The following is a 26,819-nucleotide window of genomic DNA, read 5'->3' as shown; positions in this document are numbered from 1 at the left end:
TCAAAACCAAAAATAATAAGTTCCAGAAAATAAAGCTACATGAAAGTCCAATGTATGAAGTCATAAACAAGTGGTGCTCGTCTGGACAAGTAGGAAGGGCGAAATTGCAGCTGAGAAAGATAGAACTTTGCTGGAGGCAGCAGCTGCAGCAGCGAACAGTGGTACCGTGTAAGCAGACACCCATATTTGGGGGGAGGAGAGAAGCACCTGGGAGCCAGCCCTGGCTGCAGACCAGACCCGTCAGTTCGCGATTCCAACACTGGGGAAGGCAGACTCCACGGTCTCGAACTGTGAGTCCCAGAGGGCGTGCAGACGGAGGAAGAGGCTCCCGGTTCCTGAGCGAAGAGTAACAGCAGGAATCCATCTTGGACCCCCGCCCCCACGCAAAGTGCCACAGGGTGGTGAGAAAGGTTGCCAGGTTGTGACAAGTACACGGGGCTCCGCCCAATATAGCATAGGTGTGACAGCGCCCCACCCAAGAAGGAAAGATAAACAAAACGGTCAGAATGGCAGAATTAATGATTGAAATACCAATGACACAAATGAAAAATCAAAAAAAGGTCTTAACCGATGAACAAAGAGCAAGTCTTTCTGAGGCTCAGTTCAGAGCTATAGTCATTAGGCAGCTTACAGACCTAACAGCAGGGCTGAATCAAGGCAGGGAAGGAATGAAGGCTAGTCCTGCTGAAATGAACAAAAATACATACAAGACATGTGGTGAGGAAGGGAAAGCCATGGATCAAATCAACAAATCGGAACATAGGGAGGGAACAGTCAACCAGTGCAGAAAGAGGAAACAAAAAGTGAGGAATATGAGGAGAGGCTCAGAAACCTCTGAGACAGCTATAAGAGAACGAACATTCGAATTATAGGATTGCCAGAGGGTGAAGAAGAAGAACTAGAAATTGAAAAATTATGTGAAAAAATAATGAAGCATAACTTCCCTAACTTGGGGAAGGAAATGGAACTTACAGCTCCAGGAAGCACAGAGTTCCGGATAGGCTGGACCCAGGGAAGACCACACCAGGACACATTATCATCAAAATGTCAAAAATTAAAGAATCTTAAAAGCAGGAAGAGAGACAATTATGTACAAAGGGAGTCCCAATTAGACTATCAGCAGATTTCTCAAAGGAGACTTTACAGGCAAGAAGGGACTGGCAAGAAATATTCAAAGTAATGAAAAGCAAAAACCTACATCCACGATTACTCTATCCAGCAAAGCTGTCATTCAGAATAGAAGGGCAGAGAAAGTGTTTCCAGGACAAAGTAAAACTGAAGGAGTTAGATCCAAACCACTGTTATATGAGATGTTAAAGGGACTTGTTTAGAAGAAGGAGGATCAAAACTATGAACATTAAAATGAAAAGTGTATCACAACAACCAACAGCAGAAGCTAGGGAATCGAAACAAAGGCAAACTAAGTAGGCAATGAGAGGGGGAAAAGAATTATAGGTACAGGGAACATATTGGGGGGAGGTCAGCAGGGAGGTGGAAGGGGGGAAAGGGAGGAAAATGATGCAGGAATTAAGAAGCATAGTAGGAGGGAGTGGAGTAGATAGGAAGATGTTGAGAAGAACTATATGCACAACCACTGGGCATGGACTAAGAGGGGGAACAACAGAAGGAAGGGAGGGTCTGAGGGTGGAGGGGGGCAGGGGGAAAAGAATTTGGGACAACTGTAACAGCGTAATTAATAAAAGAAAAAAAAAGATGAAGAAACAGACACAGAGAGGAACACAAGTACAAAGGGGAAAAATGACAATGAATAAGTACCTATCAATAATGACAGAAGAATTTATGCACCCCTATGTTCATAGCAGAACTATTTACAATAGCCAAGTGCTGGAAACAACCTAAGTGCCCATCTGTAGATGAGTGGATCAAAAAACTGTGATACATTTACACAATGGAGTACTATGTAGCAGAAAGAAAGAACTCCTACCATTTGCGACAACATGGATGAAGCTAGCGAGAATTATGCTTAGCGAAATAAGCCAGGCAAGGAAAGACAGATACCATGTGATATCACCTAATACAAGAAACTAATGAACAACACAAACAAGAAAAACTGAACCAGAGGCATGTAAACAAGGAGAGACTAACAGTGACAAGGAAGGAGGGGAGAGGGAGAGAAGGGGGGTAAAAAGAGTAAGGATCTAATCAAAGAACATGTATAAATGACCCACGGACATGGACAATAGGATAGGGATTGACTGTGGGAGACGGGGTGGGGGGGGACAGGGTGCAGGGAAAGCAATGGGGAAAAAGGATGAGACAACTGTAACAGAAAAAAAACAAAAAATAATTTAGTGGGGAAAAAAAAGCAAAATAAATAAATGAGCCAGCGAATCCTCCCACTCAAACAAACAAAACTTCACATGTAGAAGAGTGAACAAAAGACAATGTAAAATATGGAAATGCAATTTTAGTGAATACAGTATTACGACAAGGATTTCCCTTCACACAGTATATTTTTCTCCCTTCCTGACCCCTCCAGAATTTAGCATTCTGAAGAAATGAGTAATAATATAAGGTGCTTTGCATAAAACTAATAAGACCAGTTGTTAATAGAGGTTCTGTTAACCAAGACTTTGACTGGAATGCCATGCCTAAAGGAAGCACGCCTGGGCTCTGGTTGTTACCAAAAAGCCCTGAGGAACTGGGATTGACTTTCGAAGGTAATAAAAGCCCATGAGAAAAAAAGGCCTGGTACATTGGTTGGTTGTGCGGTTCATGGCAATCTTTCCAGAGAAGTAACGAAGGTTGCTTTCCTAAAAGATGGCTAGAAGAAACCTTAAGGCACAATGGAAAACCAGAAGGACTTGGAAAAGACAGGTGTGTACAGGAAAGGCTGAATGGCACGTATGTGGCTCAGCTTCTGTGTCCTGAAGGGCAGACTGAAGGTCACCCTAAAGGTTCCTTGTGTAAGTTCCAGCAAAGCAAACTTAATGATCATATGTGATCATTTGCTGCTCTTGTTGTGTTTATGCAAACGAACCGGATAAATTAAAAATGGACTTAATGCAGTCCCTTTAATGACGAGGGTAATCTTAAGGAGAAAAATAGCGATTCAAGGAAAATCACAATGCTCAGTGGTAGACTATAAACTAGTGCAGCTACCTTTAAAGTTTATTTTCATTTAAAGTTTGTTTTCATTTGAAAACAAAAGTTAAACTAGGTCTGTGACATCATCAAAGATGCTTAATTTACAGGCAAGAAGAATGTCAAATGCCTTGCAACTGGATGTCTTCCCAATAAGACAGTCTTGCAGATTTAGAGACTGGTTTGTGGGTTATGTTGCTTAAATTAACATGTTTTTTCATAGGGCATAAGCCTATAATCTCATTACCCGAGTGACTGTCTGTACGTATAGGCCTCACTTAATCCTGTCTGCATTGCTGCCACCTGAGACTCAACGGTTTGGCTGAACTAAGTGGTTGTGTTGGTGAAGTATGGAGTGGTTTGTGGCCTTCACTTTAAAACTGGTTTCTCTTTTCTATCCTAATGGCTTGGACAAAAAGGGTCCAGAGGTCTGAGGGGGGAAAACCTAAAATATTCCCCTTAGCCCAAACTAAGTATAGTGGGCAAAAGGGCTTTGGACAGGAGTGATGTGCCTTGCACATCCTCCTCCAAAGAAGTCTATTACATTGAAAAACTAATCCGTGCCTTTTGTCATCTAGTGGTTATGGATTGAATGATGTCTTTTAATCCTGTTGCCAAATCTGTTGCCCCCAGAATACAACAAGGATGCTAGCTTGTTAAACCAAGCACACCGTTGCCCGGGGACAGCCAACTGACCTGGAGTCTGCAAGATCCTTCCCTTTGTGGGAAGGTCACCCTCCCCTCCACACCCCCACACTTATTAGGGATTTCTGTACCCAAGGGTAAGTAGGAAGACAACCATGTCCAGCTTGAAGAAGCTAGAGGCTAACTCAAAGGTCTTACAGTTCATTTTTTTTCTTTTATTTATTTGTTCTGCCCTTCCCCAGGATTAGTCCAAGCTAGTTGATGTTTTATTGTACTTCCAAGAGCACACTGCATACCCCTTTACTATCATTTACCAGTTTACTCACGGTAAAGATAAAGTTCAAATGTTTGCCATTCATAATTGATCATCATGGTGATCAAGCCATTCCCTCTCATCTCCAGGACTACATGCGACTGAGCTCGCTGCACACCCGGCAGTTCCATTCGGGCTGTGCAGTGTGGAAGCTTGCTCATTTTCTTGTGCAACTCAGGACAGAGAAAACCTAATCCATAAATTCTCTATTCTGTTACAGGCAGAGATTTATAGATCAGCATTATTTTTTAAATATTGCAAAGACAGACCATTCTACTTAGGATAGAAAAGACTAAAGACACCCAATGTTTTGTTTATTCCTCCAATTTTTTTTTGTTATATTGCCTTTGCTCAGACTTACACTTCTCGTTGAATCAAAATTCTGAAATATTTATGTATAAGGTTACAGCTGTCTTTGAAATTAATCAGTTCACAAAGCAATAGTTTTTCCCATACACATTCACACTTAATTACTACCATAAGTACAATATTCATAATTTCTCCAGTTTTAATGTGAACATCTAATTTGAGTTAGCAAGATGCAGGTTCTAGTACGGATTTTCTGATTCACTGTGAGGGCCTAGACAAGCCATTTTAGATCTCTGCCTTCACCCACATCTAACAGGGATAATACCTTTTCAAACTTACTTTACAGGCAAATAGACAGGATTTATGTGAAAATATTTTGCTAAAGTTGCTAAACAAACATAAAGCAAAATAGGTAAAATTTTATCATACTATTTTCTAGCATTTGATTTTATAATTTAACAAAAATAAAGATTGCATACTTTCCAACTACAAAATTTAGTAGTTATACAAGGTGAATTAAAGTAGTAAAGCTGGTCATAATAGTAAACTCATTCATCCATGCTCTCATTTAATTACATTAAAAAGTAATAATTATAAAAATAGGTAAAACTGTGTAAAATATTCCTATTTATTCTGTTCTAGGAGTTCTTGCCCACATCCATGGACTGTCGGGCATCAGCCATGGCATCAGGTACTTGAACAGTCATTTTGTCCATAGACTTTGTCAAACAGACTTGGCAGCCCAACCGGGATCTGTATAGAAAAGGGGGAGGCATGGTTTAGTATTAAGCACATACCATTCATAAAACAATGCAGTTGTATAGAACATCTTCTTACCCAAAGAAATTAGAAATTTATTCACCTTTTAAATTTCTATTAAGTTGAAAAAGATACATTCAACTCTCAACTGGAGGATAACAAAATGGAAACAGGAAAAACAAAAAGCCTTGAGGGCCGAAGCTTCATTTTAGTCTTTAGTCTCCATCATTTACTAATCGTTTCACCAAAACTACTGGTTTTTGGTGAAAGGACTGACAGGAAATGAAACGAGGAACACAACAGTGGAGAAGAAAACAGGTTTTAGCAATGTCAAGAAAAGGATTAATCAATTCCCAGATAATTAAAACCATACAGACTACAGTCTTTAAAACAAGAAATTTGGAATAAACATGGACATAAGTCATCAATTATAAGATACATATGTTCCCCACACTTTTTTAACATCTCTAAAATCAACATAAATCTTAAAATCAATGATATCTTACAATCACTGTAAAGTGGTAGTCATACCAGAATCACAAACTTGGTTACAATATTCATATCGGTGTCCTTTCAAATGAGTTATGAGAAGTATGTTACTACTAAATGTGTTGAATTTAATTACCAGTCAGAATTAGTGCAAAAGATTACAAAAGAAAAAATTAAAAATACAGAAACACAGCAGAGTATAAATTTTATATTTGCAGATGTATAATTTGATATTCATAAAGCAAGTATTTGTAACTGAAAGAACAAATATAATTCCATTTTCTTTTTTTCAAAATTACTATCAATTTTATTTATGCTTTCCTTTTTTAACAGAGATATACAGATCTATGCCTAGGTAATTCAAAATAGCTCTTTTTCTCTGCACAAAATATGTTAAGTGCCAAGACAACTTTGTGCCCTATTTTTACTAGCAGTATTTTTCTTAGGGGCACACAAAAATAAATGTCAGTCTTACAATCAAATTGTCTTCCATTTGATGGAATGTTATATGCAGGTCTTGGTTTCATTAACATATGTAAGCATTTACTAAGCATCTAAAGGCACAGCACTAAACATCAGTTGAGGTAAAAAGAACAGCAACTCCCTTCAATCCTCTGAATATCTTACATGCTTGGTGCCCAGGGAGGCAAAAAAGAGGAAGCAGGGGGTTAGAGCCTTCTAGCCAAACAGACCAGTGGTTCAGAATCCAGCCTGAACACAGTGTGCACACTTTCTCAATGCCCGTCCCCAAACTCTAGTTTCCTAATCTCATCCTAAAATGGATAATAAACAGGTTCCTCACTGGATTATTGTGAGGATTAGTTGCTAATATCAGTATTATGGAAAGAGATGAGACACATTCACAGATAATTAATATAGGAACTTGTGAGAAATGCCAGAGTGTGAAAGCCAAAAGGTCTGAGGAGAAAGCACTAACTTCTGTCCAGAAAAGCTGGTGTTTAAAATAGGCTCTAAAGAATGGGTAGAATATTTAATAAAAGATAAAGGAGAAAGCATTTGAGGCAAAGGTAACAGAATTCCAGGTATGTTTGAGGCAGGGTGGGTTTTTAGCTTGGCTGCTGTGCAGAACAGACAAGGGCAAGACAGTGACAGGCTAGAAAATGGCCAGGCCACGGACAGCTTTGAACACCAGCAAAAGAGTTCAGGTTTTAATTGGTGAGCAATGAAGAGCCATTGGGAAGTTTTTGTGTAAGAGAGTAAGTATAACCATGGGAAATACTGACTGTTAATAGAAAAAGAAATCCCCTTCTACACTAGTTCCTATTTGTTTATTAGAAACAGCTTTTACAAAACTCAAGTACACATTAAGCTCCATTTGCAAGAGAGAAAATGAGGCAAACCAATTTAGACCAATTAATTAGCACTGTGGTGAGCCCTAGAGAGACAGCTGGTTATTTGATAGCATTAGCCTTTAAGGAACTTTTAATTTAGTAAAAGAAATAATACAGAAACAGTTGTCCATGAAACAGAATGTAATACAGTAAAAAGTGTGTTATGGGAGTACAGGCAGGGGAAGCACTGAGAGGCTCCACCCGGGAAGATAAAGCAGAGGCACTCGGGGCTATTTCTCTCCTGCTTCTCTCCCTCCTTAAAGGTTTCTGGCTTTAAGGTCTGCCCAGTGTGGAAGTGTCTTACACCTCCGGAGAACGAGACAGACAGCAAGTCCTCTTCCTTGATATCACTATTAGTCCCACAAAACTTTGACGCCTATGCAAACCTTGAAGATATTTTTCTCCACTCACCCTTGTCATATGTACATGTCAGTGGAAATATACTGCGTGTTGTGTTTACTTCTAAGGTTGGGGAAGCACATTGAAAAAGTAATAAATGAAGGGCTTTAAGGCCCAAATTAACAGATTCAAATCAGGACCATCATTCTGTAGTTGGGCAGCCTTAAGCAAATTTCTGATAACTAAACCTTCTTTTCCAGCCTAGAAAGTGGTGATAATGCTGCCTAACTGATGGCTAGAAATAATCTTTAATTGCCTGTGCATTATAGTAAGTATCTAACATGTAAATTGATATGATTATCGTTATGCTAACAACTACTATTTAATGAACTTTCTCCACAGCACTTCTCACAACGACCCTATGAAGTAGCTACTCTTATCCTCATCTTACAAATACAGAAACTGAGGCCTCTGTGTAGATCATCCATGGAAACTGGTGGCAGCAAGTACTGACCATCATCAAATACAGATTCACAGATAATTCCTAAATCTCTCTTTCTATCAACCATTAATTCCACCAATAGCTGGTGATGCCCTATTGTAAATACCATAAACACTAGTCCTTACTCTTAATTTTCATGTTCTAAAACTTCTGAATTTTATTATCAAAGTTCTTGGCTAGTTCATGTTTACATTAGGTCTTTTGTATCTTCTGACATTTGTGTATCTCTTCTAACTGTAGCTCTCCTCTAATTTTCTTTTTCTTTTCACTCTGAATATCATCAGTTCCATGCACCTACAAAGTTTATGTAAATAAAAGGGCAAGCAGTTGGCCATGATGTACTCTTACCATTAGAGAAACAATTCTTAGAACCAAATTAAAACAGTCTCTGAGCATATTCTGTGTATTAACTATCCTTTCTGAAAAAAAAAGGTGTTAATAGAGACTGTGGCACCTGAAGATGTGAGGGGGACAGACAGATGGTCGTCATCATCTGCTCTGCTTGGAACCCCAAGGAGATACTATTTTTCCAGTTCCTCTTCCCCAGGTATCAGTCTCACCTTCACCAAGAGGGAAATAAACTATAAAGGAGTAAAATTATTCTTCACCTCTAAATAAATACAAATGACCTAAGCATTTTTGTGAGAATAAGAAATTTTATGTCTTTTAGATAAGATAATTTGTTAAAGGTCTAACAAAATTGTAGTTACATAATACACATGAAATAAAACTATTACTACTATTACTTTTAATTTAAAAAATCTTTTTCATTAGGGTCACCATATTATAGTTAAACACCAAAGCCAACCTTATATAAGCCCTCATTATCTTGCCCCTTAAAAGAGTAAATCAACTAGCTACTTTCCCTAACTCCAACCAAAAAATTATATAATTTTTAAGAATAAGGCATCGCTTGATATCACTCACTTGCTACTTTAGATCTTAACACTTTTAAGAGTAATTTTACCTATTAATTAACAAGAATAACCTCTGACTGATGTAATTTAATGTACACACAGAAACAGAACTATCCATGTTAACATAATTATTATTATATATTAGTTCCTTTAAAAATTCCATTCTCCCAAGTAGGAAAAACTTTCCATTATAATTTTGTTCAATTATCAAATCTTTCCTTCTATAATACCATAAAAAGTATTAAATGTAATACCACCTCATTAAATTGTGATAAATATTAATTTCTGGAATAAAAATAAAGAAATCTATTGTTTTACTTTCATAAAAAGGAAAGTTTCATAAGGGCTAAACTGTAGAATACAAAGAGAAATGTCACATATTTTACATTCAAAGTTTGTAACTGTTACCTGTCTGTGCAGAAAAAGCACTAAAAGACATGAACTAATAAAACCTTTATCTTCCCAGACTGTTAGTACAACTGAAGTGGTCCTAAAATCTTACCTATCTGTTAGCCCGTACGCCAAATCAAGCATGTCATTCTCCTCATCAGTGATTGCGTCTAATTTCTCATATATGTGTTTTTCAAAGATGAGGTGACAGGTAGAACAGGCCAAGGTTCCCTCACACGCACCTACAAAAGCAACAGACATTGAACATACTCCACTCTATATTAAACACAATTTAAACTTGGTTTGAATTAACTAAAGGTAATTATTTCTAAATTTTAGAATCAGCATTGGCATTCATAAATAAGACTTTTTTTTTCTGAATAATATTGAGAATTAGGGACAACCTCCTACCCCCATACACACTCAGTTTGAAATCACATTCACATATTATTTCAAAAAGATTCTGGAGAGCACAACACAATGTATGAAGTCTTGTGGTATATAAGACGAATTAGAGAGCTAACAAACCTATATTTAAATAAAGTTACATAGTCTTCCCTCTTGTTCTTTCCTTGTAATCAAGACAGAATCAAACAAGTTCACTTTAAGAGTCACACTGGTTTTAATAATGAGGTATTTCTGTCACATAGTTAAGCTATTAACTTAATAGATATTTACTCAGTACCTATCATATGCCAGGTGCTGTGAAAAAGGAAAATGACTGAATCTGTTCTACATATCCTTTTCCCAGGGGTTACCAAACCTTTGCTTGAAAACCTCCTGAGAAAGAAATCCACACCCACGTAAGCCAGCCACTTCTGCATTTGGCTTCTACTGAGCTAAAGTCTGTAACTCAAACTTCCACCAACTGGTCCAATACTATTTCAAGGAATCCAATCCTGCCCCCCCCCCCATTTTATTGAGATATAATTGACTAATAAATAGTAAGATATTTAAAATGTACACTGTGATGATTTGATATACATACACATTGTAAAAGTATTCCTGTCATTTAGTTGACACATCCATTATACATTTTCAGTGACAACATTTAAGTTCTATTCTCTTAGCAAATGTCAATTATACAACACAGTGTTATCAACTGTAGTCGCCATATTATACTTTCGAGCCTCAGACTTTAATTATTTTACAGCTGAAAGTTTGTAGCCTTTACCAACCTCTCTCTGTTTCCCCCACCTATAGCCCCTAGCAAACACCTTTCTACTGTTTCTATGAAAATTATATTAACTATTTAGTGAGTCCTTCTTTTAAACCATAGCTTTTCATGTATTTGAGATTGTTCTTTCTTTTCCAGGCTGCGTACACCCAAGTCATTCACATTTTTCTTCTATAGAAGTCTAACTCCCTTTCCTCAGTCTGGTTGGGCTCTTCTAATCCGTGGCAACCAGGAGGATCTGACAAAACAGAATCGTGCAAAACTGTTCTTGTTAAATTCCACCTTAAAAATTGTTTTTTCTGGTTTGTTTTTTAATACTAATTTTTAAAGTAATTACATAAATTTGAATATTATAGACTCTTAGGAGTTACTTCAGTTTGATTTAGATTCTCTTTTGGTCAATAAACAACACATAAAATATGTAAGAGAACTACTATCAATAACTAGTAACCTTAATTTTCCTCTGAATGAAGAGAACGTTTCAGTATGAACTGTTCCCTCATAATTTAAACACTTACTATTCATCTTTTGTTATCTTAAAAAATCAAGAGAGACTTCCTTAAATGTTCATTTTGATAAAATCTAATTCAAAGAAATAACAGAATTAAGTAGAAAGAGAACACAGAGTGAAGTATACAGGAGCAACCAGCGTGGGCTCTGCAGCCGACTCCCTGGCTTCAATCCCAGCTCCACTTTTATTAAGGGCATCAACCTGGGCTACTTAACCCTTCATGCCTCAGTTTCCTCAATACTTTTTTCTGCACCAACATCACAGGGTAGTTGGGAGAATTACATGACAGTGTACTTAACCTACAAGTATATACTTGCAGCCATGACTGATAGATAGTAATCACTATTCAGGTGTTGGTAATTATTATTTTTTGAAAGTTGTAAGAGATCTTAAGAGTAATTCAACGTTTTTTTCATGAACAGGAAAAGAATTAAACCCAAGATTTTAAATAAATATACTAAGGTCATGCTACTGAATACTAATTATAGATAGGTCATGTCTTCAGCTAAGTTTTCCAATGCTGAAGACAACTAGTTCCTTCCACTCAATAATCTAAGTCGCCTTACTTAAATAGTAAATATAATACAGAAATATATACACATACTAATTGGTTATTTGAATAAGTAGCTTAGTTTTCTATTTTTGTGTAAATTTGAAATATTTCACACAAAAAATAAATGGTTATACTTTACTTAAAAAAGGGCTTTCTCTGCTTAAAATAATACACACGCACGGATACACATATCAAGTTCAAAAACCCCTGTAGTAAGAGGAGAACTCGTGTAGTACAACCTTGAGGTTCAAGCTCCAGATGGACCTACCACACCACCTGCTATGTCCTGAACAAGCCTCCCAGTTTTCTTCTCATCTGTTTAAGAGATTGAGGCAGATGATCGCTAAGGGCCTGTTGGCTCTAATATTTTGACTCCAGACAAAAGTATTACCGTTCTAATGGATGTATTCAGTAAGTATACTTATCTTGATTTCTATTTATCTTATCAATACCCAATGCATACAGATGAGGTATTATAAAATTGTACACCTGAAACCTATAAAATTGTATTAACAAATGTCACCTCAATAAAATCAATTAGAAACTACCTAATGCAGACAAACTCAAAAACTAAAATGGTAAATCCCTCTGGAAATACTGCAGGACAAAAATCAGTAAATCCAGCCTTCTTTTGTCTTCAAAATGTAAGTAAAACAATCCTTACAAAATATTCCCAGCAATTTTCTTCAGATTTGTTATTAAAAAAACAAATCCTGAGACCTTCAAGCCAAGTATAACAGAAGATGCAAGGAAAATAAAACCTGTAGTCCAGAGCTGGAGAGGGTGTGGGGGCGCTGCAGAGGCAGCAGACCACTTGCTTTCTAAGGAGCTTGAACTTGTTCCATAAGCCCATTGTTCTTCACCTTGTTTCCCAGCACATTGGGAGGGTAACACAGGCTCAGTTAACAGAGAGATGACACTGGCCAGCGGCTTATGAACACCTGTCATCCCACTCCCAGACTCAGCCCCAGCCCCTGGAGAGATTGTGGGTGTGAACCTGTGCTCCAGGTTACAGAGAGCTGCGGAAGGATCAGAAGAAAAAGCTTAAGAGATTTCACAAAGAAGTGAGGGAAAACTGAAAAGGAAGGAGCAGAGGCAGAGAGAGCCAAGGTGAAGGACCCCTTTAGAAAGGAAGTCAAGATAAGAATATCCCAAACGGTAGAGAAAACCAGAAAAGTGCAATGTCAGTGAAGCCCAGGGAAGAAGAAGAGTGCATACAATATGGTCTCAAATCATCCCGGAATGGAGAAAAGTTCATATGCCTATAAATCCTAACAGAAAAACTTAGGACATTCCTTTTTGTACCATCTGGTCAGAAGAAGTTAAGAGTTACTTACCATCCATCCAAGTCTTCAATGCTTCTCCTCCCTAGAAAACTCCATTCTTCTAACCTTCTTAAATGTTTTATTTTCATTCTCTAATATAACTTTTATTGCCCTCTCACAAACTTTGGCAACTGTTTCCACATCTTGCTTAAGTTACCAAGTTCAGAGCGGAAGAGAGTATTCTAATAAGAATTTGACAAATGTTGAGTTATACAGATTAACTTTTGGTTCCTACATGCTAAGTTCCTATTACCGGTGCTAGTTCCAGTTTATTCTTGAAATAAATGTATCACATTCATGATCCCTCCTTATAGTCTCTTTCAAACTTTTTCCACCACAAGTTGAGCCCAGGTGTGTTTTTCTTATTCCTCATACTAGAAAGAACTCAAATATAAAAGAAACTTCAAATATGAAATCAATTCAGCCTATATAAGATGGCTAACACTGAACCAGAGAAACATAATGGTCCTATTATGATATAAGTACTACTACAGAAAAAAACTCTGCCTGGTTGGTGTGGCTCAGTGGATTGTGTGCCAGCCTGAGAACCACCAAAGAGTCGCTGGTTTGATTCCCAGTCAGGGCACACGCCTGAGTTGCTAGCCAGGTCCCCAGCTGGGGGCACGCAAGAGGCAACCACACATTGATGCTTCTCTCCCTTCTCCTCTCCCTAAAATAAATAAATAAATAAATAAAATGTTTAAAAAGAAAAAAGAAAAAAACTCTGCAGCAAAGATTTACAAGACTTATCCTTCTCAATTACACACTGAACACTGTCCAGATAGAGCATATGTTAGGACACAAAACAAGTTTTAAAATATTAAGATTGAAATCATACTTATATAATAAGTATATTTTCCAACAATGGTATAAAACTAGTGGTTCATATTTACCGCTACCAGAATAAGGTGCAAAGTGGGAAAAGGAGGTCTATAGTGTGGAGGGTATGTGTAATATGTAGTAAGTGTGTGCATGTGTGTAGTAGGTATGTCCAGGAAGCTAAGGTGTTCTTGACCTTGCATTAGAAGTTGCAATGCATTTTCTCATAAAACGAAACTGTAAACTGTGATTAAGTAGTTACAAATAAATAGGTTCTATAGGGTGGGCTGAAAATTTTGCCACCATATATAACATTATTTTCATGAGAAAGCAAATTGCAAATACCAGGTAGTTGACCTGAAAATGGACTTGGAGAATAAAATCTATTCAAAAAATGGGGACTGTCTGTTTTTTGTTCTTATCACATACAGAGGAAAAAATTCTACAAAACAAGCAGTGGGAGGTAATCTCTAAAAGGGAAAAGGGTACAAAAATAACCACTATACAGCCTTCAATCTAAAACTGATAGCTGATTAGAATATGAGTACAATAATAAAATGACATGTGGAGATGGGGACAGAAAGTGCAAAAGTTATGTGACTTATGCTTATTGTTTACATACAGCCAGAGCAATATTGGTGGCTGTCAGTTTTTAGCATCTTTATAGGTGGTTGGTTGTATAAGAGTAAATTAATGGGGAAATATGTATATGTGTATATGTATGTATATATCTATGTATTTGGCTGGTTTGGCTCAGTGGATTGAGCGTCGGCCTGCGAGCTAAGTGTCGCTGGTTCGATCTTCCAGTCAGGGCACATCAGAGAAGGAAAACTCTGACTCCAAAAAACCTCCGCTGCCTTGCGGCATACCTCTTCAGGGGAAAGGCTAAGGGAGTAAACCCCGACAGAAAATCCAGAGCCGGAGTCCCTAAGGCGGTTTGACGTTGTAGTCAACACCGGCAACTCCTGCGGCGCACCTGAAGCCAAGCTGTATTGACTCCGTCTTTCCCTTGGACCCTTCAGCTGCGAAGAGAGGGGGGGTCTGCTGCATGGGCAACAGCAGACCCTCCATATCACCCTGCCCAGGCTCTGTAGCTTCAGCTTCACTGGAGAGGACACTCCAGCGTCATCGCAAGATGTCGATTCAACACGGGAGGAGACAGATACCGTGTCACTCCCGAGTCGGACTGCACAGCCATTCTCGGCGGTGCAGATAGACTCTTAAGAAGCTACACCATCGTCTCTCGAGACGGACGGCTGCCGACGATATCTATGTATTTGTATATATACATACATATATATGTAAGCATAAAGTGATTGAATTTTATGAGGGATGCATTCTCAAAGACTTTGAAAATTGTTTAAATCTCATAATTTGAGTTATTTTCTCAATGAAACAATATGTAATATAGGGAAATGGGTTCTTATAGTACATAAATCTATAATCCTCATCATATTTTTTGTTTAAGTTTTATTATAAAGTTTAATATGGTTCAGAAAAAAATTGAGTAAAAAACTTCCTCTGAAAAAATATATTGACTCTATGTAGACTAGTTATTGGGGGGGGGGGGCTGGTAAGTTAAATTACCCTATTTTCTATTCTGAAAATGACAAAAAGTCCTATTTCCAGTCTGATTATAGAGATGCATGTGCTGAGAATAAATACCACAAGAAAGGCAAAAGCTGTAAAGCTAGAGCATGCTATAGGTTCTAAGAGAAAGTCTCAGAAATACCCAAAGTGGTGACAAGGAACATTTGGCTGGAATTTGGAGTGCTTTTCAATCATATTTGTCTTCTGCTCCATGTTTAAGGATGTGTGTGAATTCAGTGTAACTGAAATGTCCTTTTTGTCAATAGGTGCTTCTCTGTACAACTCATCCACTTCCTCTTCTGTAAACTGATCTCCCACTGTTGTCAGCAGCTCTCTCAGGTAATCTTCCTGAGTGGTGCCAATTGCTTCTTCATTAAAGCAAACAAAAGCGTATCTGATGACATCTTCTGGATCTGCGCCATGCAACTTTTCACAGAACATGGTGAAATGTATGGGACCTGGCACCCCATTCATCATATCCACCACAGCGTCTAGATACTCATCGGCTGGATTTTCCCCAGGGAGGTGCACATATCATGTAAATCTTCCTTGTCAACGAAACCAACTTCGTTCTGATCAATCATGCTGAAGGCCTCTTTAAACTCCTGAATATGTGACTGGTCAAACATAGCAAACACATTGGATGTGCGCACTGAGGGCGCTTCTTGGTCCTTGCCCTCTTGCTGCACGTGGTGGTTAGATCCCTGTGTAGCTGCGAGAATCGAGAGGTCCAGTGACCCTTCTCGCTTCCTCCTCTGCCACTATCGCCACTCTTCTACAGCCAGAGGCGCTAAAATCCCTCACCTTTTTGTTTTAAATATACTTAGGTAGAACAAACACTTGAAGTAAAACTTTTTACATTACTATACCCACCTTTCAAATAATTAAAAATACTGTGCCTTAGCAAGACAATAATCCGACTCAGGGACACATAGCCATACTGTTATTAGTCCCTGGCAACAGCATTTTATCCATCATCCTAGCTTGTTTATACAGTTTTCATGAATTTACAGGTATACATGCTTTAGTGCTTTTATTTTGTTAGCATTCTGGTTAACGATTCAGAGTTCTTTCTTCTACATTAACAATAATATGTATCCTGACAGGTTTTTGGCTTTCTTTATAGCATTTTGTCACATCTAACTTCTAACTTCCAAAATAACTCGTTTTCAGATGTGTTTTTCAGGATTATCATATAATGAATGCTTAGCTGAAACTGTTATTGGCTTTAAAAATAATATTAAATTATAATCAAATCACAGTTTAAAATATCAGCACTATAGTCAACAAAATTATAGGCATTTAGATGTCTGTAAACAGCGCAGTTCCTATGATATTAACAAAAAATGGCAGTTATTTGTTTACCAACTAAAAGTGGTACCACTTTAGCTGCAGCAACAAATGTGAAATTTATAGTTCACACAGCCTGCCAAGTTGAAACTATGAGATTCTTGACAACAGTTTTGAGTTTTCACAAAAGTTCTGATTTTACTAGAGTAAGAACATTAATATTGTTAATCAGTACGATTTCACATTTGTAATTAAAAATTACATTAAAAACAAGCAAGGCATGGTTACTGGCTAATTTCAAAGTAGTTAATGAATAAAACTTTCTGATTGAATTTTAAAAAGACTAGTGATATTACACTTTTGTACAAATGCTCAGAAATTCTTGCCATTAAGTTAATTTCCAGAGAAAGTTAGATATTTGCACACTATTTCTCCTTTCCTTTCATGTAAGTTGAGTGTTTGCCAATAGGAAAAGACTGTTTTGTATGTGTGTATGCATAAGCAGGCATGCACACGTATCTCATATTAAGATCATTCTGTAAATCTATTATGATGCTGACAAGACAGATGGGTCACCCCAAACTTAACCCCTTACTCAAACATAAACCCATTGGATAGCTGTGTAGGAATATTATATTTAAAAACTGTGAAACACATATAAAATCTAATTTTATAAAATAAAGTTTAATCTAGAATAGCCAGAAATACACTATAACAATAGCAAGTCAATAAAGGTGATAGGAATAAATATAAATGTATATAAACATTCTCAGGATCTCCCAATTTGAATAATTTCCCTCAGAACAGACATATGAAGGATATAAGTAATGCAGAAGAAAAAAATGAAGTCTGAGATAATAAAATAGGTAAATTTGATCAGAGAGATATAACTGCCCCCTAGTGACAGAATATTATAATACACTGAAAACATCATGAAAGTTGGAAATAAGAATGCTTGTAAATTTGTGTTGCTTCCAAAATTTACAATTGTTCCTTTTTTAATTATTTATCCATTCATTTCTTGACTTAATATACAATAAGGGATAAAACAGGAATTATTTCATCCTTCATTGAAGTCTCTTGGGAGAAAGAGGTATAAGTAAACAAAGACATATATAATTAATATACTGTGATAAATGCTATGAAAGAAATGAACAGGAGGCTGTAATGGAGAATAATGGGTTCAGGCTAATAAGAGAAACCCTTGGGATTGGGTGGTTGGGCAAAGCCTCACTAAGGAAGTAACATAAACTGAGACTAGACAGATACAGGATTTTCAAGATGGGGATGGGGGAAGTGGCCCCAGGAAGAAAAGAGTGTAAAGTGTGTACAAAGTCTCCAAGGTAAAAATTCTGGGTGAATTAAGCTCTTGAGAAAAGGCCGGCATGGCCAAAGTAAGAAGAAAAAAAAATGAGCAGAAATGGGGGCGAGCGGCAGATGGGATGGGGCCAGATAACGCATAACCTTTTAGGCTAGGGTAAGGAATATAAATTTTACCTAAGTGCAATGGGAAGTTATTCATGGTTTTTATCAGGGGATACGTCTGATGTGTATTATGACAGATCACTCCAACTGCTAGGCTCAAGAGCAGAAGCAGATCAGCACAGTTCCAGGTATAAAGTGACTGGCCAGCCTCAAGTAGTAACTGTAGGGACAGAGAGAATAGGACACACTTTGAATAGAAGACATACTTTGGAAGCACAACTGACAGGAGCTGCTGATGGACTAGAGGTAGGAGATGGAGGAGAAGGAAGAATAAGACGCTCTCCATTTTCAGGCTTCAACTGCTGAGTGATATTCATTACTGACAGAAGACTCAAGAAAGGATAGATTTCAATTTGTGAGGGGTGGGTGGTGGGGTCAAAAGTTGTTTAAATATGTTGACTTTAAAATACCTGTGCAATTTCCAAGAAGGGGTGTGAAGGAAGAAAGTTGGGTCTATAGTCCAAGACTCAGAGGGGACGTCTGAGCTACCAATGCAAATTTAAGAGTTTATGGGTATCTAGATAAGATTTAATGTCAGAGAGGGATGATTTCATCCAGGGAGAAATTGTAGAGACCCTGTACTTAGTCAGCCTCGTTTGAGTATGGTGCTCATCTGTGCACATGACTTACAACAAACAATACGTAAAGTGTCTCCTGTATTCAGCTTTAGGAATTAATGAAGTAGCTGCCCCCATACTGTCACAATAACCTCTTCTTTATAAGGATAACATTTCAGTTTCTTGACCTCTTTTCATCTTTATTCTAGACAGTGAATTAGGCTTAACTCATCGTTTGTGGACCTACTTTAGCTTATCTCAAGTATATATTTACATGCCAAAATTCTGGACATGTTAGGATCCTTGAACTTTAAAGGCTCTTTGCTAAGTCTGCATAAGTGAATGCAGAATTCTTAGTGAACTACTGAAGAAGGTGTTGGCATTAAATTTTCTATATTTCTAGTGTACTGGGGAAAAAAAGATTCTTTTAGTAGTTATCTCTGTGTGGTGTGATCATGGGAAGTCTTTTTTGCTGTATTTTTAAAATTTGTTATAACAAACAGAGAATCTGTATTACTTATTATGTTAATAATAGTAGCTAATGTTTATTTAAAGCACTTGCTTTTTACAGCTACTGTAGTTCTGAGGTTGCCAGTTTTTTAAGGCTTTTGGAACCAGAGGGAGGAGAATGAGAGTTAGCCAAGTTAAAATGCCACAAATCCCACTGTTCTTCTTATACAGTAGGCACTGTGCTAAGCACTTTACTTCCAATGTCCCATTTAATCTTTAACGACTCCATGATGTTAGAACTATTATAATCCTATTTTACAGAAGAAGAAACTGAAGCATAAAGATGTTAAAGTGGCTTGCTCCAGGTCTCATGGCTAGTGACAATGTTCGTTTATGAACCATAATCTATAATGAACAGTGAAATAACTATGTAATTAATAGCTAACTTTTATTTTAAGCACTTGCTTTTTATTTTTTAATCCCCACCCAAGGATATGTTTATTCATTTTAGAGAGAGAAGAAGGGAGAGAGAAGAGAAAGAAAGAGGGCCAGAAAGAAACATTAATCGGTTGCCTCTCATATGCAACCCAACCAGGGATTGAACCTGCAACCTGGGTATGTGCCCTGACTGGGGATCGAACGCACAATCTTTTAGTGCACTAGATGACACTCCAACCAACTGAGCCACATGGCCAGCGCTTAAGCACTTGCTTTTTATAGCTACTATAGTTCTGACGATTATGAACCATAACCTATCTGATTCCAGTCTATTTTCTTTTTTTTTATAAAATTGATTCTAGAGAGAGAAGGGCGAGAAAGAGACACTGATTTGCTTCGTTTATTTATGCATTCATTGGTTGATTCTTGTACATGCCCTGACCAGGAATCAAGCCCACAACCTTCATGTATAGGGATGATGCTCTAAGCAACTGAGCTACCAGGCCAGAGCCTCTATTTTCCATTACTGTGTTATGTACTACTTTTCATTTGTGAATAAATAATTCAGAAAAACTAAGGTTAAAGTGTAGCTAAATATGAACTGATACAAGAGAGATCAATAGTACATTAATTTTATAGAACATATACTGTACATAAATTATCAATGAGTTCTTTATCTAAATAAGTCATTCATTTTTATAAATTGATTCAAGAGAGAGAGAAGGGGAAAGGAGAGAAACATGGATGTGAGAAAAACATCGAGTGGTTGCCTCTCACACATGCGCCAACTGGGGAATGAACCTGCAACCTAGGTAGGTGCCCTGACAGGGAATTGAACCCATGACCTTTCAGTGCATAGGAGGATGCACCAACCAACTGAGCCACACCAACTGAGCTAAATAAGTCATTCTTAACCAAAGTGTATATATGAATCACCCAGAGCATTTTAAAAACATACTTGCAAAGCTCCCCTCTCTTCCTGCACTATCTAGGGTGGAACACAGACGAGGTTTGCACTTTGAAAAGTTCTGCAGATTCTAACTCAATCCCAAACAAAAAAAAAACACTTTATTAGACTAAAACCTCCTCAAAATTGGTACTATATCAACTATTTCATCACCTAATTTCTATAACAGTTCACCCAGGAAAGATGCTTCTTAGAGAAAAAGGCATAAAGGAAAAGTGGAGGCTTAAGAATTAGAGACTTAGGTTTGAATCTTAGCCTTCTCACTTGCTGCATGTACAACCCAGGGAAAATTAACTTCTCTGAATCTTAGTTTCTTCATTTATAAAATGAAGGTTTAAAAAAAAATCTCCCTCTTAAGAGTTTTTACAATTGTAGATAACATATGCTGGAATGTAGTATGGACTCAACTGGTAGTTGTTTTAATTAATCATAAAACTGAAGAGACATATATTAGATTTAAAAATTCAGCAAATATAGTAAGTGCCAACTCTGGGCAAAGTATACTCTGTCAAGTTGCTTTGAGTGAGAACAGTCTTCCAAGAGCTCACAATCTACTAAGGGAAAAGAGCATTCTCCCTAAAAAGGAAACTATGATGAGCATTAACAGACAGAGGCATATTTCACATATCATGGGAAAATGAAGAAAAGAGAACTAATTCTGATGTAGTAGAAATGGTTTTCAAAAGTGCAATGTGACCTGTGCCATGACATCAGCATGGTCAGACAGGATCCTTGGATCTTATTCCAGACCAATGGTTCACAAACTTTAACAAGTATCAAAATCATATGGAGGGCTTATTAAAACACACATTGCTGGGCCCTACCCGAGACTTTCTGATTCAGGACATCTGGAGTGGGGCCCAAGAATCCGCAATTCCCAAGTGATACTGATGCTGATGGTTACGGGAACCCTCTCCAACAACCATCACTATAGACAGAGTGCTTGACCCAAACTGGCAAGTGCTACATAGGGTATTCCTGAGCTCTACCATATGGCAGTGTCTGGGATATGGGTTTTCTGGGAGTGGTTAAGGAATATGGCCAGAAAACTGTAAATAAAAACTCTCTCAGTAGAACACTTTCTTCTCTAATAAGAGGTATAGAAATCACCCTTCTAGAAAAGTGAGCTAACATTCAAAATTCAGTTAAAACCATTCAACTACCCCTCGTGCTGTGATATTTATTATCTCTAACCTGTTATCTTTCAACTCCACCTATGTCCTGGCTTTGCATAACACAGGTAAACAGTAAAGTCATGAGGCAACAGTAATTTGCGGGGAATAACGCTAATTAAGTGTACAAAGAACAGGAATACAATGTTACTCTTATTTTTTAAATATGAGAATATAACCCTAATACATCCTGAATTTTAATATTTTACTCAGTATACTATAAGATAAACTTCTTCAAAAAAAGAGTTGAAACCTATTCAATAGTTTCACTTACAAACGTTAAGAAAACTTCCATACTCACCGAAACCATCAATATCTAGATTATTTTCAACCACAACATCTAGCAAAGAGTCACCGACTTTTCCTTTGGTTGTTAATATTTCACCATCACGATTTAAAAAGTGGACTGTTATTTTATCTTCTGAGCTGGAAAAGGAAACAGTCCTTTATTATTTCAGTAATTTCAAAAGATACTTTAAAATAGTTGTTTAAAGAACTTGTAAGGTCAAAGAAACAGTGGTGTGTGTGTGTGTGTGTGTGTATGTGTATGCATGGGCATGCAAGCAAATGTGCTCTTACAATATTTTCTTTTCTTTCAAAAGTCCATTTGTGAAGAAGACTCCACAAAACAAAGGCATGTCTATCTGCCCACCTACCAGGAGAGTTCTGCCACCTTAAAGGAAATGACAACTACATCACTTCCAAAGCTATATGTAACTCCCTATGTATCATGTGTCTCCCTAGTGGTCATGGTCATGGGTTACAGTCATGTGAAAATGTTTAGCAATCATCATTACTCATGAAATTCTGCTCTCACACAGCAATCTGAAAAACAATGTCTCTATGAATGTGTCCCTAAAAGACCAGACCATGGCTGTGGTAAGCTTTAGAAAAGCAAATCATTCTGCCATCAATAAGGCAATTGTGCATGTGTCTGATACTTCTGAGTATTTGAACATCTTATTTTGGTCCACACTGTGTACTCAAAAAGCAGACTATAAAATATTATTTGTTTGTTTGAATCTGTGAAAGGATATAGTACCTCCTCATGTGTTTTATTATAGGATATTATCTTATCTATCAGCTAGCTGACTTAAATTTCTTTCCCTTCTCACAAACATCACAACAAAATTAGGGAAAACAAGTTATACAAGCAACTAGATAGCCTCCACCATTGATCATTTTAATTTTTACCTCACAATTGAAAATACGTACTTAAAATTAGTTGTAATTTTTACTACTGCCAGTAGATGGTAACAGTCTATATCAAAGCAAATTTTAATATAAGTAAAACCTAGAATTAAATAATTCCAGAGCTATAAGTATCTTACAAATTATCAAATTAGCTCATTTCACAAAAGAGGCAACTGAAGCCCCTATCAGATAATGGTCTCCCTAATATTTCAACACTGAAAAAAGAGAATTCCATTAAGAATTACCAAAAATACGTGGGAGAGAAAAATCCCTCAAAGGGCCTGTGCTCTCGAACTTTTTTCATAGCAAAAAAAAAAGCTTTAAAAAAAGTATTCTGACTATCTGAATACTATCCATGATATTCCAGGTAGAATGACTAAGAATGAGAATGAAGATACTCTGAAGGCAGGAAGACCACTTTGTAAGTTATTAAAACAGCACAAACTAAGCAAGGATGTAGGAGACATTGGCTTAAGTGATTCAGGAGGTAGAAATAAAAGGTTGTGGTGACCATCAATGTAAAATGGATTGAGAGAGGGAAGAAATAATGTTGAAGTTTCCAGCTCAGGCAGTTATGGGGTACAGTTTAAGGTAGGGTTAACAGTGGGAACAGGAGTTTTGGGGAAGATGGAAATTAGTTTGAGTTTAGACCTGTTTAATAATAGAAAAAAATAGATGAGAATGTCCAGAAGCCAGGTGGAAATACGGATCTGAGCCCAGCAAGAAAGGAAAGGTAATTTCATAGTTGAAAAACACGGACTGTAAGAATCAGATTTTAGATTCTAGCCCCAGTTCTGACACACGCCTATTAGGTGTCAATAGGAAGCCCCTTAATTCCCCATGGGTAAGATGGGATAACAGTGACTTCCCCAAGCTCCCCAGAAAATTAAAGGAGAGAAAGTTTGTGGAAACGTTTTTGTTGTTTTTTTTTTCCTTAAAGCATTATACACGTACTTTACCCAAGTAATTCTCTCTATTCATGATTAACAAATGGTGTTGGTGGGTTTTGTAGGTTTCCCCCCAATTCTAAGAACTAGCAAAAAAGCTTTTAGCTATTCCCAAAAAGGAAAGGATTTCATACACTGGGAGATAATTGTGATCATACCAAATTTTCTGCCATCAATTAATCAGCTAATACTATGTTCTTCACTTGTTACTCCTTATTGCCATTTATTCTGCTCAACCACAGCAAACATTTTAACAAAGCTGTCAGGCCTTGCTGGGGAAGTTCAAGGAGGGGGTTACAGCTGCTGATGCCCACCCTTTCACCACACACAGCAGCCTGGGGCGGCTGGTTCAAGAAAAGGGCTCCCTACTTCCATAGCTACCTTAAGTCTTCCAAATGACCCCACAGTTATGGTGCTCAAAAACAAAAACTACATGAATTTTAGTCCTAGTTTTGCCAGCAACTTAATATGGAATTTTATTCCCATTTATCTATCTCACAGGATTTTCTCAAGTGTCAAGTGAAATAATATATGGAAAGCTCTTTTCAACTTACATCACTACAAAAGATAAAGTATTGTGTCACGGTATTTTGGAGTTAAACGTCAAAGTCAGAACTACAGCTTCTAGATTGCTCTGTCCAATGGACTTTGTATGTTCTATACCTGTGATGTCTGATACAGCAGCTACTAGATACTGAGTACTTAAAACTTCAACTGAAAACTGATTCTTTAATTTTATTTAACTGTATTTTAAGTAGCCACAAGTAGTTAGTGGTGATCATATTGGACAGCACAAGTCTCAGGTAATAATACTATCTGTAGGTCCAAAGTCTGTGATAGGAAGCACAGGACCATCAATAGAAACTGTTGTTTCCAATGAGGGGGAAAATAGAATTGCGAGGGAATAGAACAAAGGTGCATCCCTTTAAGACAACTTCATAATATCCAAATCCAAACAATAAGTTTGGGGGATTTAATTTCCATTTACACAAGCATTAATGCTCATTTAAATACCAGTTACACAAATACGTTCAACACATATCCCAATTTATACACAATTTTTCAAGAAAGCATCTATTGTGGAAAACAAGGCATCCGCTTGGAGGGAGATCAAAAGCAGAAAAGTATAGGGAAAATAGGGACAAATAAATCTGGTTTGCCTTCTCCATTACTCCCCTCACAGTTAATGCAACAAATGTATTGCGCACCCACTATAAAATAAGATTAAGAGGGAAAGAGGAATAAGTCCTACACCCTATGCTCAGAAACTGAAAAAGGCAGAATACAAATCCAACAGTTTCTCCCTCCCTCTAGTTCTAGCTTCTTATTATTGCAGGAGGGCAAATAGCAGTTATGCATTATAAAGGGCCCCAGCACGTTCCTATACTCTGAAATGATGAGAACATTTTACCTCTATTATTTCTAAGGAGATTACGTCTTTGAAAAACAAATTATGCCCAAGAATATAAAACCTCAACATATTTGGGGAAAATCTTTTTCACATCTCTTTCAGCATTTAACAAATCAACACTGCGGGCCTCAGAAGCTACTGCTGCTAACAGGTAACATCCACTGACTGAGCCCTGCTATTGGCCAGGCACAAGACTACCTGCATTACCTGTACTTTCCCATTTATTCTTCAAATAATCCTATGAGGCCTATCCTTCACTTAAAGGTGGGAAAACTGAGGTTCGTAGAGATTGAGGAAGTTAGACAGTAAGTGCCAAGACCCATTTTAAAACCCTGTCTTGCCACTCCAACACAGCAGCTTTTAACGCTCTATCAACTAGAAGAGAGCGCACAGGGACGCATGAAGGATAGAGCGGGTATATGCTAAATGGGCATTCTCCTGACAAAGACCTGGAGACAGAATGTCCTAACATTGCAGGAGAAAGGCTCCGTCAGAAACTGCTGGCCAGGATCTCCTTGAGGTAGCATCTTACGAAGGTCACTTGTAGGTTCCTGGCAGAGCAAAGGTTAGATTCGAGCCAAACCACATGGACAGCCAGTGGCAGCAAAGCGCTTGGCTTTTCAGAGACCCTCGGAAAGGAAAATCGGGGGCCCTGGGTCCCCGTTTCCCGCCAGGCATCAGTGACTCGGAAACTTAGCGACGCGCAGTCAGAGAGAGAGAGACGGCGCCCAACGACAAAACAGGGTCTGGAGGAGCGCCGCGGAAAAGGAGGAGCAAGAGGCGGGCGGTTGTGGACGTCGATCCGACACGCAGGCGCCCGAGAAATGACAGGGAGCGAGAAATCAGGCCCAGGGATCGCGGCTACCCCGAGGCGGGGGGTTGCCCCCTGGACAAGAGGCCCTTAAGCACCCACGCGCGGGCCCAGGTCCGCGCCTCACCTGCAACGCGCCGGTGCCGACATGCTCAGCGACCGGGTCGCCGCCGCGCAGCTGCCCAGGCCCGACTCGGCGCTCCCGCCCGACGCTTGATTTCCCGGGAGGCCGCTGGCTCCCGCGCGAGCTCCAGCGAGGAGGAACCACCGACGGACTGCACCGCCGAGGGCTACAGAGGAAGTGTGCAGAAGCCGGACGCACCCCGCGGCGGCCATAGCCGGCTGTCCGATAACTGCCGGATGCGACGCAGGCCGACCGCGCACGAGCGGCTGCGAGAAGCGCCCTGAGTGCTGGCGGCCACCTGCGCCGGCGCCTGACGCTCTTGGCACTCGAGGCGGGTCCACCCGGGCCGGGGTGCCAGGGAGGTCGCTCTCGTGCCGCAAGCCGACTGCTCCGCGCGCCTTCAGAGTGACCTATAAATCCTTTAGGGCTCAGAGCACAGCCCTTCCCTTCCGCCCGTTCCCACGCCTCCGGGAATGGGTGTTTTAGGGGGCGGGGCTAAGCACTGACTGTTTTGTTTTCTTTTTAACCTACTGGCTAGGTTTTGTCTTAACCTTGAAGCTTTGTTAAGCGTATAGAGTTGCCACGCAAAAACAATAAATTTTAGAAGATAGCTGAACGTCTAACGGAAAGATACAGTAAAACAGCCCCCCGTTTTAACTAACCCACTTCTGTTTTGCACTTCCCTCCTACTCCCCGCATCCCCCCCTAAAAAACAAACAAACAAACACAACCTGGTAGATTCTGTCATCTTGGAGTACAAATTAGGTTCAAAGGCGATTCTGGGCATTGTTAAACAAGAACAATAGGAAACTTAAAAAATCTCAAAATGCCAATAGAGGTACTACCTAGAGAAATAAATATGACTGTGAAGTTATAAA

At 38.5% G+C, this 26,819-nt stretch overlaps 1 protein-coding gene and 1 pseudogene across 1 annotated transcript; both read right to left on the bottom strand.

Annotated features, from left to right (window-relative positions):
- Positions 1-4,356: 4,356 nt before the first annotated feature.
- Positions 4,357-26,383, bottom strand: LOC150018886 (adrenodoxin). Its single transcript, XM_090265902.1, has 4 exons — positions 25,945-26,383; positions 21,756-21,880; positions 9,233-9,362; positions 4,357-5,125 (listed from the first exon to the last, which is right to left on the bottom strand). Exons 1-4 carry the CDS (start codon positions 26,151-26,153, stop codon positions 5,011-5,013), a joined length of 579 nt encoding a protein of 192 aa, XP_090122028.1. The 5' UTR covers positions 26,154-26,383; the 3' UTR covers positions 4,357-5,010.
- Positions 15,283-18,187, bottom strand: LOC150018887 (myosin regulatory light chain RLC-A pseudogene; annotated as a pseudogene).
- Positions 26,384-26,819: the final 436 nt, after the last annotated feature.

The sequence above is a fragment of the Furipterus horrens genome, unplaced genomic scaffold (assembly GCF_987537825.1).
Source record: "Furipterus horrens unplaced genomic scaffold, mFurHor1.1.pri manual_scaffold_2, whole genome shotgun sequence".
Lineage (NCBI taxonomy): Eukaryota > Metazoa > Chordata > Mammalia > Chiroptera > Furipteridae > Furipterus > Furipterus horrens.
Note: the sequence above shows the minus strand (reverse complement) of the source record. Positions and strands in the feature narration are given on the sequence as shown.

What these genes read in the sequence shown, in the direction of transcription:
- LOC150018886 (XM_090265902.1), bottom strand. Translation starts at nt 26,153, where the DNA reads ATGGCCGCCGCGGGGTGCGTCCGGCTTCTGCACACTTCCTCTGTAGCC. An exon ending in TCGGCACCGGCGCGTTGCAG is followed by an intron (nt 21,881 to 25,944) that starts GTGAGGCGCGGA and finishes TTCCTTTTCCAG; the next exon opens with CTCAGAAGATAAAATAACAG. An exon ending in GCGTACGGGCTAACAGATAG is followed by an intron (nt 5,126 to 9,232) that starts GTAAGATTTTAG and finishes TTTTCTATACAG; the next exon opens with ATCCCGGTTGGGCTGCCAAG.